Source organism: Borostomias antarcticus, assembly GCF_949987555.1.
Source record: "Borostomias antarcticus genome assembly, chromosome: 15".
NCBI classification, from domain to species: Eukaryota; Metazoa; Chordata; class Actinopteri; order Stomiiformes; family Stomiidae; genus Borostomias; species Borostomias antarcticus.
In genome coordinates this window covers 9,824,224-9,842,200 of record NC_140248.1, presented here as the reverse complement: position 1 = coordinate 9,842,200, position 17,977 = coordinate 9,824,224, and the positions used below count along the sequence as shown (strand labels likewise).

The 17,977-nt window shown below is 51.8% G+C and overlaps 1 protein-coding gene across 1 annotated transcript in view; it reads left to right on the top strand.

Moving 5' to 3' along the window:
* cxadr (CXADR Ig-like cell adhesion molecule) overlaps positions 1 to 17,977 on the top strand; it is a 35,070-nt gene that overhangs the window by 10,138 nt on the left and 6,955 nt on the right. The window contains exon 2 of the mRNA XM_084449628.1: positions 13,190 to 13,359. Coding sequence (XP_084305754.1) covers positions 13,190 to 13,359 — 170 coding nt within the window. The remainder of the gene's footprint in view (positions 1 to 13,189; positions 13,360 to 17,977) is intronic.

The following is a 17,977-nucleotide window of genomic DNA, read 5'->3' as shown; positions in this document are numbered from 1 at the left end:
AGAAAACTCACTTAAACACTCCACAGTGCACCCAAATCAAATATGAGGACAGTCTCTCGGGGGCTCATTTGAGTTTTTATACCATTATTTTTGAAGTCCAACTATCGTTGAACCAATTTGTTTGTTCTGACCTATATAGCTCTGTCAATAGGGAGGCGGATCAATACGTAACTAGCCAGCACTATTGTCTTAATGACAACAAGGAACAGAAGAGGGGACTATTCTCTTACTATCAACACAAGTTGCAATGGCCGTGTTCAAAAGGGATATGTTTGACTTTGATGAGGAGTTTAGTGTATCTGGTGATCCTTACTTGTTTGAGTTTTTAATTGAGTTTACTTTGAATGCTAGCCATTTCGGTTCTATTGCGCTAGCATTAGCATGCTCGCTAACGCGCGAAACTAGAGACGGCATGGAAACAGTTGAAAATGTTCTCCGTCAATCAACATTATGGGTAAGTTGTAATTGTCCCAAATTCTGAACTAGCCCTTTAATCTGAAGGGTCTGAGGGTGTATCACAGGTCCCCGAGCAACTGAAAGGAGACCTGCTGCTGACCCAAGGAAGAACATTGGACAGGTTAGGTACAATAACCTGTTCACCGGTCACACCCACCCTGCATTCCACCAGTCCTGAGCTCTGCAGCTTTAAAAGGCTTTACTGCATTTATCTCTGCCGGCCAGACTCCCGGCTCATCTTTATATGAGCCTGACAAGCCTCGTCTCTCACACGCACACACACACACACACACACACACACACACACACACTGTAATAGACATCAAGAATAAATACCTTCAAGAGATGTCAGGACCGAGACGTGGGGGGAGGGAGTGAGCGTGTGTGTGTGTGTGGGGGGGGGGGGGGGGTAGATATCTCTGGGATATTGCTTAACCAATGCGGTGGAGTTTATTTTTATTCTCAAATTTCTCCATCTTTCCTTGTCACTCAGTTTCTCAATAGGCCGGAGGGGGAGGGTGGTCCTTTTGGGCTTTCTCATCACGTCTCTGGGCTTAGAATGACAGCTGGGAGGAATGAATATGCCCAGTGGGCTAGGTTGAGCGGAAACAGTAACCAACAGAGACCGTTCAGTTCGGTACAGTTACTTTATTAGTACCTGTAGGCAGATTTGGTTGACAGACTCAGCAGTTCTAGCTGCCTGGCTTCTACAGGGCCGCACGGCTCAGGTGTGTTTACTCTGCCGCCTCTGGGAGTTCTCTAAGTGGGGAGAACCGAGTTCTCAACAGCAGGCCCGGCTTTCCATGCCCGGTGAGGAGAGAGTCGGAGGATGCTGGAGTCGGAGAGCGATTATCAGGGAGACATAAAGAGGCCTGTTATCTTCCGACTGAGAGCTTATCTTGATGTCTTGCTGCACCGTCTGTCCTCCACAGAGGACAGGGAGCGACGGGGTGTCTGTGTTATTCAAGGTCCATCGTTTTCTTCCTGGATGGGGAGGGCCAAGATGAGAACGCAGTGAGCTGGGACGCTGCCCATCCATTTGAAGGGGATATTGATCGTTTGTGGTTATGAGGTACCTTATCAATACACCATTTGCCACAATCCCCAAGGCGCTATCATTGGAAGTACTATATTGCTAGATTGAAACATATGTGTCGCACATACTCTACCGACATAGACTAGGTTAATACCATCATGGGCATTCACAAGGGCTTTGACGTACAAACATGTTACTGTATGTGTAACTCCCAGAAGCCCGTCATGCGAACATCTTCAGGGGAGCAAAATGTAGAGCAGAACCTGCGAGCGAGAGAACGTGAGCAGGTCGGACTCATCGGTTGCTCCTGGCCTATCAGGCTGAGCGACGCATGCTCCTGTGTGCAGCGCAGGAACTAGGCTACCGTGTAAAATATGCATACATGCTAATATCTTAATCTGCATGTGATGTGCTTTTGTGCGTGTACTGTATATGACATGAAACGCATGAATATCAAGTATTAATTCGACGATGATCCTAAATATTAACAATTGCAGTGGTTATGACCTAGAAAACCCAGCCCAGTCGTAGCAGTGGCAGCGATATAGTTTTTCTAGTTTCTGGTGGTTTTTTAACTCAAATCCTAAAGGCACCCTTCCCCTCCCTGACTATAGGGAGGTCACTGGTAGTTCAGATGTAACCATCTCAGTGCTTAGTCTTTGCATACCACAGTTCTGAACTGTCTTCATAGGCCTCCCGCACTTCAATCCTTTTAGTGTTTGGCAACAAGCCACGAGAGTGTTTACCCCATTTCTGTCTATTAAGTGTGTGTCCGTTTTGTTTTCCAGCACCTCGGCTTAAGTGGGACAGCGAGGCCTTTAACGTGATATGTAGTTGAACCTCGAAGCCCTGTAAGATGACAGAAACATACCCGCAGTGTTGCTGTCAGGCTTCTGTACCAGACAGTACAAGGAACCTAGTAGTAGTCGGAAATAGTCTTGAATGGCCTTAATCTGACCCCCAACTCCCACCGCATTTTAAGAACTGCCCAGGCTCAACTTGAATAGCACATTGCTGTTTGGCTGGTCATTTACAGCAGATGTTGGTACCGTTAGGCTACAACAGGGATATGAGGGAAGATAAGCGCAGTGGAAAGTACTGCCCATTCCAGACATGGCTGACCTGTACTGAGCTCCAGAGATGTCAGTGGTCTCATCACAGGCCCGTCCCCTTTTCATAAACTCCCATTGCTAATGACATTGAGAACCGGGCTTGTTAGGAGTGCTGGCCAGAGTTCTTAATCCTTAATTGAGCCCTTCATTTCAGGGGCGAATGTTCTAGTCTGATATTCACGCTCTATCAGTCTAAGCTTGGTGCCCTTCGGACATAATTAAGGACAGCCGTGAGAACGCTTTTTTGCGCTTTCCAGTTAACCGACAGAACATATCCAAAGGAACCCTATTTGCACACGTCCTACGCATTTACAAAGCTGAACATAGCTTAGCTAGGCTTATTTATGATAGCCTATCGCATATTTATCGACATCAAAATGTGCCGGGCTGCATCCTGCATTGTGTTGTTCTGTGTTATTTAGATCTGTGAAACAGGCCTTTGTTGCGTGCGTTGCGCTGCCCTGATGTTGAGCGCTGCTGTGTGACCGTAGCCGTGGTCTGAAGCGCTGCTGTGTGACCGTAGCCGTGGTCTGAAGCGCTGCTGTGTGACCGTAGCCGTGGTCTGAAGCGCTGCTGTGTGACCGTAGCCGTGGTCTGAAGCGCTGCTGTGTGACCGTAGCCGTGGTCTGAATGAAGCGGCCGCACTCAGCAGTTGTGCGTCTCAGTGTTTGATCAGTGACGCTGCCCCCCCTGATCAAAGAGGGCTTTGTGCCCCCAGGCCTGGACAAAGGCTTTGGCCAGGGGCGCCGGCGGGAGTCTGGTCTTTATCAGGGGCCCTGTTTGTTTTGGGGGATGGGGAGACTAGGATAGTGCAGACTGAGGGGTGGGCTATTACCCCCCCCCCCATGTATAGAAACCCTCCTGTGTCTGAGGGGAGATATGGCTGCACTCCACAGAACATGTGGCTTTCATTTCTGAGACTGCTTGCAGCATACAAGCCTTCCCTGTGTTGTTACTGTGCGTGCGTGTGGTAGGGATGTAACGATAACCGGTATAATGATAAACCGCCATAAAATGTGACAAAATGTATCATGATAAGATTATCATTAAAACCCTGTTTGATTACTGTGCTTTGGAAAAACTCCCTGTAAATACTATCCAGCATTAACCAAAGTTAGCAACAATTCCAAGACACATTATTTTAATGTTTATGCAAACAAAAAGTGCATAGTGCTGCTAATTTTATTTGTGGTTTTCAACATAAGACTTGGTGAAATGATTTCAGTGTGTGTATTGGTAGTTTTTGAGCATTTTCGGCCCATTTTAACAATACCACGATCATACTGATAACTGTGCTAATTTTGGTCACTATAATCGTGATGTGAAATGTCTATAGCGTCTCTGGTGGGGTGGAGTCTATAGCGTCTCTGGTGGGGTGGAGTCTATAGCGTCTCTGGTGGGGTGGAGTCTATAGCGTCTCTGGTGGGGTGGAGTCTATAGCGTCTCTGGTGGGGTGGAGTCTATAGCATCTCTGGTGGGGTGGAGTCTATAGCGTCTCTGGTGGGGTGGAGTCTATAGCGTCTCTGGAGGGGTGGAGTCTATAGCGTCTCTGGTGGGTAGGAGTCTATAGCGTCTCTGGTGGGGTGGAGTCTATAGCGTCTCTGGTGGGGTGGAGTCTATAGCGTCTCTGGTGGGGAGGAGTCTATAGCGTCTCTGGTGGGGTGGAGTCTATAGCGTCTCTAGTGCGGTGGAGTCTATAGCGTCTCTGGTGGGGTGGAGTCTATAGCGTCTCTGGTGGGGTGGAGTCTATAGCGTCTCTGGTGGGGTGGAGTCTATAGCGTCTCTCGTGCGGTGGAGTCTATAGCGTCTCTGGTGGGTAGGAGTCTATAGCGTCTCTGGTGGGGTGGAGTCTATAGCGTCTCTGGTGGGGTGGAGTCTATAGCGTCTCTGGTGCGGTGGAGTCTATAGCGTCTCTGGTGGGGTGGAGTCTATAGCGTCTGGTGGGGTGGAGTCTATAGCGTCTCTGGTGGGGTGGAGTCTATAGCGTCTCTGGTGCGGTGGAGTCTATAGCGTCTCTGGTGGGGTGGAGTCTATAGCGTCTCTGGTGCGGTGGAGTCTATAGCGTCTCTGGTGGGGTGGAGTCTATAGCGTCTCTGGTGGGGTGGAGTCTATAGCGTCTCTGGTGGGGTGGAGTCTATAGCGTCTCTGGTGCGGTGGAGTCTATAGCGTCTCTGGTGCGGTGGAGTCTATAGCGTCTCTGGTGGGGTGGAGTCTATAGCGTCTCTGGTGCGGTGGAGTCTATAGCGTCTCTGGTGGGGTGGAGTCTATAGCGTCTCTGGTGGGGTGGAGTCTATAGCGTCTCTGGTGGGGTGGAGTCTATAGCGTCTCTGGTGCGGGGGAGTCTATAGCGTCTCTGGTGGGGTGGAGTCTATAGCGTCCCTGGTGGGGTGGAGTCTATAGCGTCTCTGGTGCGGCGGAGTCTGGTGCACATGTAGTCCCATGGGTCAGTACTGAGTGTGTGACCTTGCAGTGGTGCTGTTAGACCTGCATGGCGCTGTTATAGGTGGGTTTACAGGTCCCTGGGGGGAGTGCAGAGATTTATGCTCTCGTAAAGCAGCCCCGTCATCCAGGGTCACTCCCATCGCTCGGCTCCCATAATGGCTCTGGCCCTGGCCGCCACTTCACTACTGGGTCACCTGCACTGCGATGTCCACCCAGAGAATATGAGTACCTCATTAACACACTGTGGGGTTGTCCCACCAAGTTAAACTAGCTGAAACTTAACTCAGACCTCCAAACATTTTTTTTTTGTCTTAATTGGGTCGTTGTGCCAGCCACCCGCTTTCTTTATGTGCCATGTTGTTGTTTGTGCTTTGAACTACTGCTTCAGATGAGATCTGCCTCAAACTCTCACATTTACACGTCTTGTTAATTGGTTTGGTTAGATCCTGCGTTGTTCTCCATTATCTGTGGTGTGTGTGTGTGTGCGTATGCACGCGCGCGTGTGTGTGTGCGCACGTGGCTGTGAATCCTCTATTTATAATGATTCCCAGATCATCTTTGTCAGTAAGTGTTTAATGTTTAATGGCTGCTCAGGGAGCGAGGGTGACATGGTTTTGTAATTACTCTGCCAGCTCGCTAGGCTGAAGGAAACACACTCAGTGTCTCATGTTTGTGTCCCTTGCCAACTACATCTACAAAGACGGTGCATCTTCTAAATCAGGCCAGGCATTATATCCCCAGAGACACTTCACTCTCAACACCCGCTCCTCCCCTCTCTCCTCCTCTTCTTTCCTCTCTCCTCTCCTCTCTCCCCTCTCCTCTCACCTCTCTCCTCTCCTCTCCCCTCCCTTCTCTCCTCTCTTCTCCTCTCTTCTCCCCTCCCTTTTCTCCTCTCTTCTCTCTTCTCCTCTCTTCTCCCCTCCCCTCTCTCCTCTCCTCTCTTCTCTTCTCCTCTCCTCTCCTCTCCCCTCTTCTCCTCTCCCCTCTCTCTCCTCTCTTTTCCTCTCTTCTCCCTTCCCCCATCTCTTCTCCCTTCCCCTCCCCTCCCCTCCCTCCTCTCCCCTCCTCTGTCTTGTCTTCCTCCTCTCCTCACTGGCCATCCTGCCTGCTGGTTAGTGTGTGTTTTCCTGTGGAGACGTTATCAGCAGGCTATCTGGTCTCCCTGGCCTGCCTGGCATGCAGCCTATCAACCAGTCTACAGAGCCAGCCTCCCGCGCTGTCGCCAGCACACCGTGTCCCTGGGGCTCCATAGGACCTAGTGTGTGCGTGTATTGTGTGTCTGTGTCTGTGTGTGTGTGTGTGTGTGTTTGACTCCCAAGAAGACTCCGCAGCCCTGCGGGAACACACAGGGGAGTGAGGAGGAGAAACCTGAGAGGGGGAGACGCTTATCTGGCTGTCCAGGGCGCTCTGGATAAACGAACCGCTGGAGGAAGGGAGGTGTGGAGAGAGGGAGGTGTGGAGAGAGAGGGGGAGGGAGTTGCTGGTTCATCTCCAGGACAGAGAGAGAGAGAGGGTTGGATTAGACATGCAGCAGCTGCTCATAGTCCACTGCTCTGACACCTTGTGAGATGATAATGCTGAGCCTATAAATAACGACTATTCCTCCCAAGACTGCAAAGGCATGAGAGCCTCCGCCAAACAAGTATCCCCGAAGGAGGCTTTCGCCTTTGATTAAGCAACTGTTAAGGAACGAGGCGGTGTGAACGAGGCGGGCAAAGCTACCCCCCAACCCCCCCCCCCCCCCCCCCCCCCCCCCCGCTCTTCACATCTTGTACTTTTCATCACGTATTTGCTCAGCATTCAAGGCTAATTTGCCCCTCGGAAGAAAACAGAAAATGTATTCCGTGGCCTTTACCAGCTGTGCTCTGTAGCGGCCATCCTCCTCCATTAATTGCAGCAGGAGAAGGGGGTGGTGATGACGCCAGGCGGCTTGGTAGGTCAAGGACTTCACAGCAGAAGTCAGACTCATTATAAAGTCACAGGCTGGCTCTTATTGTCAACCCTACGTATGGAAAGGTGTAATAATATACATGGGACCTGTGGAGGCCTCTGGAATGACACTTAAAACCACTGGCACTAACTGCACTACATTTCCCATGAGCGCTGGTCCCCCTGCACCCAGTTTAATGTACCAGAGGAGAAGTAAGTAAAACGGCGTCTATTTGTCACCCGCTTGTCGGTTAATGCTCAATTTAGTCCAAACAGCCCCTCAGGTCAATCTGCTACACAGAGAATTGATGGCGGTGCCATGTGGGAAGCAGGGCTCTCTGGCTGCATTACGACGCATTCTGCATGGTTCAACACGCCAGCCCGCCAACACACCGCCAACACGCCAGCCCACCAACACACCGCCAACACGCCAGCCCACCAACACACCGCCAACACGCCAGCCCACCAACACACCGCCAACACGCCAGCCCACCAACACACCGCCAACACGCCAGCCCGCCAACACGCCAGCCCGCCAACACGCCAGCCCACCAACACACCAGCCCGCCAACACGCCAGCCCGCCAACACGCCAGCCCACCAACACACCGCCAACACGCCAGCCCGCCAACACGCCAGCCCACCAACACACCGCCGTCCCGCCAGCTCCGAACGCAGCCAGACCGTCACAGAATCGACAGCTGGGCTCCGGCGGCGGACGGGAAGGCGAGAGCGTTCAGCTGTCTCCCGTTTTTTGTCGAAACGCCGCCAGGAGCCAGGAAGTCCATGCTGCGCCGCGCGGTCCGGTTGACACGCTTCAGCGCGGCCGGTCACAGAGGGTCGTCCGGCGCTGTAATGAAAGGGAGGAGTGTTATCACTGCTGTTTAATTTGCTCGCCATAGGGGCCTCCAGACTGCCATTTTCTAATGACGATCCGCCGCTGCTAATCCCCCAGCCAGCCTCGCCCACCCGAGAAAATGTGCCGCGCTCGTCTTCAGGAGCCCCTTCACCGCAGGCTTCTATTATCAGATGAGCTAAACGCTGCCTCCACCACGGCCCCAGAACAGCTCCCTCCCTCTCGCTCTTCAATCTGGCTCCATGCTGATTTATGAATGTTTCTGAGAGAAACGGCGAGAACCGAGCTATTTCCCTTTTATTTTCTCTTTCTTTTTTTTGTGCGAAGATGCCATCCATCCTCATCAGCAGTCCCAGGGTGAGAACAGGCTGTCTTTCCGGATGCTTAAACCGCTTTTTTCCGCCCTTCAAACATCCCCGACTCATTTTATTGTTACTCTTGCTCGTCTGTCCTCAACGAGAAAATTGTAGCTATCTGACTTCTAGAGCAAGACAAAGTAGCTTTGGGTAGGCTAAGCTACGTGTTTTACCTGACACATTTTCAAATGTAAACACACAACATGAGAGCACACACAAACACTCATCCAATCTTAACACTTAAGCTCTTAACACTCTCCTTTTCCTTCCATTGTGGGAACGTGAGCTTCAAATGGCCTCCATCCCTGTCCCTGGAAAGACCTTGAGGTCAGAGGTCGGCTGGGAAAGAGGCTTATGCTCCACCATGATGCCAGCCAACTGTCGGCCCCTGGGTCCCTGGCTAGCACCAGGGTCAGGAGAGGTCAGACCCTGGGAGCTTTAGTGCTGTCTGTCTGCTGACTACACTGTTCTTCCAGTCCTACTAGTGCACTCCTTAACCTCGCTTAAGAGAAACACCGCCCTGGATAAATAGCACAGATAACCAGGCGGTGGCCATATGAAATATTGCGTGCCTTGAAAAAGAGAACATCAAAGACTAAGCCTGCACTCCGTCTTAAAATTAGTACAATTCTTTACAGTGATTCCTACGTAGTCAAGGCAAAAACGTCCTCCGCAAGCTGAAAACGTAAGAGTTTATAGTCCTGATCGATGTTAACATTTAACCGGTTTATACTTGACAACAGAAGGCAGGGTTTCTGGACCTCTGGAGCGCTGGGTTTCTGAGCGGCTGTCTTATTAATCCAGCCAGTAGTCCAGTAGTCCAGCTGACGACTGGCCCCACCATAAAGACTCTAAACCTCGAAGCAACATGTCATTTCCCGTTTCCACAAATCCCCTATCCTTCCTCCCTCTGTCTCTCCACCATCTCTCAAGTGCCGTAGCAGCATTCTCGGTAGGATCTGTTGCCAGGAGACCAGATTCTCTCCTCATTGTGTAGTCACAAAGGGGGGTCCACAATCAGCTCGACTGGGGAGAATGGGGGGCCCAGGGGACTGGCGGCCCACAATCAGGGGTGTGGGCGGGGGGCGGGTCTGGGAAAGGGGGAGCGAGCGGGGTGTTTTGTGATGTCCTCCGACACCCCTTTGCATCCCCCACTTTCCCGCTGGCCAGTGGTTGGTTGCCGGGTAACAGCATGGGGATATGCTGTGTCAGTGTGTGTGTGTGTGTGGGGGGGGCAGGAGGGGCAGGAGGGGAGGGAGGGGGGGGGCGGGAGGGGAGGAGGGGGGGGGGGGGGGGGTGTGCCAGCAAGTCAGGAGACAGGAATGAGTAGTCATCAGAATAGTTTTTAATTAGCCAGTATACCCGCTACGCACTCTCGTTGGCTTCGCTCTCCCCCACCTCTTTCTTACACACACCAGTATAAACACAGTCAGAGTGTTACTGCAGGCTCTATGCTCAAGGATAGTACTGTGTTTGTGTGTGTGTGCGTGTGCATGTGTGTGCGTGTGCACGCCAGCAGGTTAGTCTTCCTCGTTGTCAATCTTTCTAAGACCATAAGAGTGGGTTCTCCCATCACCGTCTGTTTGCCATTAGAACGGCCCGGTTCCCCTGTCTGCGCTGCCATCACTCTAAATGAAGAGCCAAGGACGTCCTCCTAGGCCGGTCATTATACGGCGCACTGGCTCGCTGTGGCTCCCGTTAAGAGTCGGGACAGGGAGGAAGAAAGGCCATTCCCTCCAGTCATACTGTATGCTTGCGAGTTATGAACTGTGTGTTTTAGCGTTAATAAGTAACCAGCAACACGTTTGTTTCACTCCATGCGAGGGCTTGTGCTTCCGTGTCATAAGTGAGCGTGGTAGGTGATTACAGTGATGAATGATGAATCATTATTATGTGTAAACAATGTTCTAGATGTTGAGCACGAGTCACAGAGCAGAGTTTTCCCAGTGAACGGTTACATCTATTTTGTTTGACGCCATGTTTAGTTTTAATTTTTGACCTCTTAGGATTGTTGAGAGCAGATAGGCTGCTTTCAGAATCGCATACTTCTACTTTTTACTACCGGTAGCTGCCCCTAGTCTGCTGGCTTACGTACCGCAAAATACGTCTGGATGTAGTAGGACATCCTGGTATTTTTACCATACTGCAAGTGGCATACTATGTATTGGGACATACTACATCCCTTTTTGGCATATTACATAGTATGGATTTATGGGATTCTGAACGCAGCCATAGGCTTTGTCAAAGTTAATTTCCATGCTCAGAGCCCATCTCCTAATACCATCTATTGCCTGTTTTTATTAAAATGATTAAAGGGATTTTTCAGTTGGCTCATATCTCCATTACATTAATTTGTTCTCCATAAAAGGGGTGGCCATCTGGGGTTTTTTATGCGGTGTAAAAGTGCGGAGGCTCGAGGCTGTCGACGGCTTCTTTTGACTGCCGCATTTCGAGGTGCGAGTCGTTAAAAGGCGAGACGTGAGTTATGCGGGCTAGAAGCTATTAGCATGATTAGAATCTGCGCCTAGATACGTGGCCTCCTGAGAGAACGCACATCTGTACAAGCCAGGCTGTCTGGCTGCCTACGACATCTCAAGAGCGTCAGATTATATGAAGGACGGCGGTTCGCGCTGTTTTCTAAAAGGCCGGCTCTTCTCCGTCTGCTGCTGGATGGAGGCCGCTGTGTCTGTGCAGGTTGCGAGCGGGGGAGTCACCAGGGTAGGCAGACCGGTCGAGGAGACGGCCATAAATTCCAGTGCGTTGACGTAATGTTGAATTAACTTCAGATCACAGGCACGCTACCCCCCCCCCCCACCCCCCCACCCCACGCCGGCTTCATCCCCGTTCCCGTCTGAATCCTACCTGCATCCCCGCCGCAGATTTACAGCAGCGCTCAGAGTGATTAGATGAAAGCTTGAAATAGCGCTTTTCCCCCCTATTGTCAGAGATAACCGGCACGGTCAGCTGTAATAAACAGACACGCAGACCCGAGGTCGAAGAGAAACGCAGGCCAGGGTCCATGATGTCCCAGATGCCTCCATTAGATACCACAACTAGACGGTGCCCCCTGAACCAACGTCGGAGAACAACAACAAAAAAAGCCTGATAAACAGTTCCAGCCGAATGGAAAATGTAATTGTCTGTTTGTGTCTGTCTTTCCTGCTGCGCAGGCTCAATCGGAGCTTGATGAATTGACGCAGCCTCCTGTCATGGTAGACGCTAGGCTGGCTGTCCGTCTTTGACGCTGACAGACGCGCAGGGCTGTCTGTTTGTTTCCGCGGCTCATATTTCACGGGCCGCGGGCGCAGGACGGCTCTCACAACGAGGACGGCTGTCAGATCCAATGGAGAGAAACAACCGACGGACGACGGCAGCGGCAGCTTAGAGCTGCGCCCGTGTGAAATCCTCTGAGGCCTCTTAGGCTCTACAGTAACGTGGGTGTGTGTGCGTGCGTGCGTGCGTGCGTGCGTGCGTGCGTGCGTGCGTGCGTCAGATCACAGTGTCTGTCACACCCCAGAGGGAGAGAACGATGAGGGAGGTGAGGTGTGGAGCTGATGCTTGAGAGAGAAGGCTGGGCCCGCCCACCTGTAGGCTACACCCTTCACTTGGCACCACAGGACCAGAGGAACAGGTTCTAGAAGTTTCTGACGTGCCGACGATACCCTCTCTCTCAAGCCACCCGAACCCAAACACAACAATCACAGGAGCATTTTTTTTTACCCAGCCTATTTCATTATGCTGGTGTGTGTGTGTGTGTGTGTGTGTGGGGGGGGGGGGGGGGGACAACCACAGGTTAGAGCTTTGTATTCGTACTACAGATACACGAGAGGACAGAGAATGCCAAGGGTTTCTTTCAGCTTCTAGAATGTTCTGTATGTTCTGCAGAGGCGGGGGGCTGATGTACTGAGCGCCCCCCCACCACGACTGGCCCCTACCGTCAGATTACACTCAGGGGGGGGTTTTTTTTGGGCTGGCAGAACATACAGCAGAGGGGTGTGATTGATGTGGCTCGTGCTGGGTCTGAGGGCTGGTCGGTCCAATCCCTGCTCACTGCTCAACTGCTCTCCTTTGTGTGTGTGTGTGTGTGTGTGTGTGTGTGTGTGTGTGTGTGTGTGTGTGTGTGTGTGTGTGTGTGTGTGTGTGTGTGTGTGTGTGTGTGTGTGTGTGTGTGTGTGTGTGTGTGTGTGTGTGTGTGTGTGTGTGTGTGTGTGTGTGTGTGTGTGTGTGTGTGAGTCTATGCCTTGTTTGGTTACAATTGCTCACAACAATTTGTCTCTTGTGGTTTCATGGATTTAAAACACCGCTGTCGTAAACATGTTGCTTTCTCTAACAGTGTACTGTAGCAAATTTCACACCACTATAAGCATGTTGTGTAATTCGTTGTGTGTTACTAACACACACACACAACATGTATTGAGTGGATGTGTTTTTTTCTTCCCCAAAAGCTAATTTTTTTCTCTCAGTGGAAGATGAAGGGCTGTCAAAAGGATTTTTCTGTGTGGCGGCAGCATGTGCCACTTCCCCCCCCCCCCCCATGGACTGTGTTCCTTGCTGAGGCTTAAATCTGTTTTTGAATGGGGAATCTTAGCCCCATTGATGTCACCAGGAAATTATGTTTATTCATTCTAAGAATAACTCCTTCAGAGTACGATCCATTTGGGTGATGGGTTGGCTGCGCTCTTCTTATTCTGCTATATTAGTTTCCCTTATTAGAATCCCCACGGGTTTCACATTTCACACAATATTTTCTACCGTTTCTACCGTTTCTAGCCCTTGAAGAGGCACTCAACCTCGTAATGTCATGGTGGGATGAAAATACTGCTGCTGAATAAGTGTATTTATGTACAGTGTCTGTCAGTTGGCATGTGGCAGTTGAGTATTGAATGGCTCCATGCTTGTGTGCTTATAAAGTAGGCTAATGTCACCCACCATTTTCTGTAGGTTAAATGTTTATTTTTCGTGTGTGTGCGTGTGTGTGCGTGTGTGTGTGTGTCCGTGTCCAGGTGCAGCCCATGGCCTGGAGATCACATCCACGGAGTCCACGTCTATAGAGAAGGCCAACGGTCAGAGCGTCGTACTGGACTGCCGGTTCTCTCTGGGCCCCCAGGACTCTGGCCCTCTGGACATCGAATGGAGCCTGCTGGCCTCAGACAACCAGAAAGAGGACAAAGTGGTGAGTGTGTGTCCGTGTGTGTGTGTGCGTGCGTGCACTTTTTCTTGCTATTTCAGGAGTAATTTCACCCCCAACTATGATGATGTACTTTTTTATAATGGTACTAAGCATGACTGACCAGTCATTTGAGCAGCCAAAGTAGAAGTCAGTCTTTGTTTCTCCCTTTGTTATCCAGCTGAATAGCGTTTCTCCTGTCTGCTCTCCGGTGCGTGGAGCTCTGGAAAGCTCTCACTCTCGTCACAAACAGAGCTATAAAAACAGCAGTTAATGTTTAACATGTTGCATGTGTTTGAATGCTCTATAAAACCGTGTCCACATGGTTAGAAGGTGTGGCCGGACATCAGAGCACTTCCAACCTGAAGGTGTGTGCTCCTAGGGGAGTGACATGTCATCCGATACATAATCCAATACATGCATTGCGCCCTGTCTTTTGGAGTATGTTTCAACAGTGTGTGCGTGCGTGTGTGTGCGTGTGTGCGTGCGTGTGTGTATGTGTGAGGAGTTGTCGTTGGCTTGCATAACGGCAGCCCCCGGCTCTCTGCGTTGACGGGGTGAATGCGGTGACCTGCCACTGTCTCCCCAGCCTGAGTGATAGGAGGGAAGGGTTCCTAATGGTGGACCGGGTCCCCTGGGTTCCGGAGAGAGCCCGAATGGTGGACTGATAGCACAAGCCTCGTAGAAGGCCTGGAGGCAGTGAGCAGCATTGAGATTCCTATGCTCTCTCCATGGGTCTGGCGGTGGGGGGGTGGGGGGTTCTGTTGGAGGTGCCTCTCCCTCTCTCTCTCTCTCTCTGTCCCTAGGGCCTGGACTTGTTGGCTGGGGCCAGAAATGGGTCAGGAGCCCATCGTTATCCTTCTCTCTCTCTCTCTCTCTCTCTCTCTCTCTCTCTCTCTCTCTCTCTCTCTCTCTCCCTCCCTCCATTCCTCCCACTACATTCCAACCAAGCCCAGTCCAATGTAATTAGGGACCCAGCCTCTCTCTCTCTCTCTCTCTCTCTCTCTCTCTCTCTCTCTCTCTCTTTTTGGACCGCCCATTAGTCTCTTCTGAACTGGAGGGCCTGTTTGTTTTTGACCTATTTCACTTTATTTAGAACAGGAACCGCTAATGATCTTTTGGGAGGGGAGGGGGTTGAAATGGCTCATTTCCATTTTTTTTGCTCCCTTTTATGAAAAACAGTTATTATTATTATTATTATTATTATTATGATAAAGCCTTTTTGTGCTCCCAGGTTTTGGGTATTTGGCAGCAAGGAAAATGATGCCCATGTGACACAGTGTGGGAGGTGTCCATTGAGGTGCAGTTGTGGACGGGACGTGCATAGAATGTTCCCAATGTTCCTCGCGCCACTCCTTGATCTGCAGCAAAACTCATTTGCAAGGTTTTGGGTTAATTTAATATGGCCGGCTATCTCCCTCCGAGCGCGCTCATTTTCACTGACCTCTCACACACACACACACACACACACACACACACACACACACCGCCCCCCCCCCCCCCCCTTCCCTGATGTGACGATGATGTCATGTGCAGAGTTCATTATCAGTAATTACTGGCCTGCTAAGTCCAGTTGGCAGCTTAGTGTATGTGACAGTGCCCAGTGGGATTAGCTGGCCTGTCAGGGCCGGGGCTGCTGTGTACTGGCAGCCTGCGCTGGACCCCTCATGCACACACACACACACACACACTCCACCCAGGGAACGGAGAGGGGGGGGGGTAGAACAGTTAGCCTATAACTAATAGCCAGGGAGCCCCTAGAGACTCATAACTGCTGTGAAGTCACAGATAATAGCAGCTTGAACGGGCCCAGCCAGCTGGAAGATGTATCACGTTGCGAGCGCCCAGTCTGTGCTACGCTGCTTTATAGATGGTAGTACACCGCTCCCCGGGGCAGACTAGGAAAACTGGATCTACTACCGTACACATACTATGTTTACAGTAAAGAACGGGGCTGTTGTGCCAGTACGTTCACAGGGGATGTAGTCATGTATTCATACTGTATCTAGTGAGTTGTCCTAGGCCTGGCTCTTCGTTTGGCAAAAACCCTACATATCAGACTCCTTTGGGCCCTGGTGGATTATAGCTAATGTATTTGTCTTTGTTTGGGTTGTAACGACGGCAGATGCCAGGCATGCCGACAGTCACGGCCATTTGCATGTGGCTCTGAGGCGTTAGCTGTGAGCAGGGTGTGTGCTCAGCCTATTCTCCCAACATATGGGTGATAAAGGGCGCTTACAGCTACGCACTCGCGTTATCTCTGGGGTGACGAGTGAAAATCCCCCCCCGCTCGCGCTATCAGCTGTCGGGGCTCGCGTCCTTGAGCCGAGCACTCTTAAGCGGAATGTTTGCCGAGGGCGTTACGACGTGAAAACGAGCGTGAGGTCTAATCCGTGGCGCGGAGGCTTTAGACGGGCGCCTCCGACGGCGTTTGTTTTGGGGTAGCGATTTGCCCGCCTGTCCTCGTCATGTTAATGACATTAACATTGTGTTGTTACACACTGGCTGTGATCAAGGGCACGTGTTCTACTGTCAGGTAGCCGCTCACTTTTAACCTTGAGAATTATCCAGGGGCAGAGCCGCTGGTCGACAGGCCGCCGAGGCGTAGCGGAATAAAAAGCCTCGCTCTTGACAGAAACGCGCCGCCGCCGTCCCTGGAGCCAGACAGCCCGCTGGGAGAACGCAGGTGACACCGCGCGCTGATTTGACTCTCAAATGAGCCCCGCCCCTCCCCGGGCGGGCGGTGGCTCGCACGGCGACGATTACCTCATCTTTTAAACCTCTCTGTCTGGCACCCGCTGCTAGCGTCGCCAGGACAACGGAGGTTTGACACGTCCTAACTAAGACAAGGTCTTAGTGTCAACTCGGAGGACACCTTCCAAATATGCGCAGTAGATCGCCGGCTGTAGATTGTAGCGTAGCGGCCGCCATGACTGGTCACAAAACCATGGTGTCAGAGGTATTATGCGGCCGTCCACACCGAGCCTACCCGTACCGTACACCCTCTGGTGATGTCATTTACACAGCGTGGACCCTTCCTTACACGGATGCCGAAAGTATAACCAGGGCTTGAGGTTGTTCACAGTGAGCTCCAGTACAGATGGGCCTTGCGAAGGTCTTCCTTTAAGAAAACAGAGCACTGGGAGATGCCGTCTCTCTCCTGGCTGATGTGGTCTCTCTCCTGGCTGATGTGGTCTCTCTCCTGGCTGATGTGGTCTCTCTCCCGGCTGATGTGGTCTCTCTCCCGGCTGATGTGGTCTCTCTCCCGGCTGATGTGGTCTCTCTCCCGGCTGATGTGGTCTCTCTCCCGGCTGATGTGGTCTCTCTCCAGGCTGATGTGGTCTCTCTCCCGGCTGATGTGGTCTCTCTCCCGGCTGATGTGGTCTCTCTCCTGGCTGATGTGGTCTCTCTCCTGGCTGATGTGGTCTCTCTCCTGGCTGATGTGGTCTCTCTCCTGGCCAACTCCACCCGCCTCTCTGGTTGTCTGCTTCTGCTTGTTTGCCGTTTTGATTCGATCTGGTCATGTAGGCACTCAAGTTTCTATAGGGTTTGCTTTCTGTAACCACTTTCATCTGGGCATACAATGTTGTGGGTTTGGGTGTGTGCGTGTGTGTGTGTGTGCGTGTGCGTGGGTGTGGGTGTGTGTGTGTGTGTGTGTGTGTGTGTGTGTGTGTGTGTGTGTCTGAGAGAGAGTGCGTTAGCTCTTGTCTGTCTCCCCTGCCCGGGGCAATTTAATTTCCTCTCCTCCTCAGTGTTCTCATCTCGGCTGTTATTACCGACGATGCTGTGATTCCACTGGGGGTTGAGAGAGAGGTTTCCTTCCTTCCTGGTGAAATATATGACATGTTTCCATCACTAACGCTTACAAGATGTCCTCTGCCCGGGACGCAGCGCGGGGGCCTCCGAAACCAGACTCCCCCTCCCAGCCGAGGGGCGGAGAACACAGGGCTCTCTCTCCAGGGCCCAGCATCCCTCCACTTCTCTGCCTTCTCCCTCATCTCACTCCCTTTCTAACCGCCTGTCTTCCCCGATGCGTTGATTAGGATGCAGCTCCCCTGCTCTCGCCCATGCTCATGGTTTTCCTCCGTTCTCTCCTCCTCCTCTTCCTCCCTCTCTCCTCCTCTGCCCGGGAAGTGGAGAAGGGTGTGTGTGGGTGTGTGGGTGTGTGTGCATGTGCGTGTGTGTGTGATAGGGAGAGAATTTCTCTCTCCCAGCCCTCTCCGTGTGTTGGACTGTGGGCTTAGACCTCTGCATCGGCTCCATAATGGCCACACCTGGACTTCATCTCCTGGCATTTCCTTGTTGGCGGGTCGGGGGGGGGGGGGGGGGGGAGGGGGGGCTACCTACCTCTTTGTTGGTTGACACAGCGGGTGTTGATTTGACTCAACAGTAGGGGCTTTGTTTGTCCCACAGTGCACCCCTGCAGGAAAGGGCAAAAGCAGTGAGTCAGCTATGCAGTCGTCTAGGCACTGATGAACGTCGGGGGGGTGGGGGGGGGTTAGAGTGAGACTCTGTTGTTTTAGGGAAGGGGGGTTGGGGGAGGGATGACAGCCTGGTCTCGGTGTGTTAGTAGTGAGTTAGGTAGTTGACCAAGCTCCTGGTCATTACAACTGGAGTTATTTCT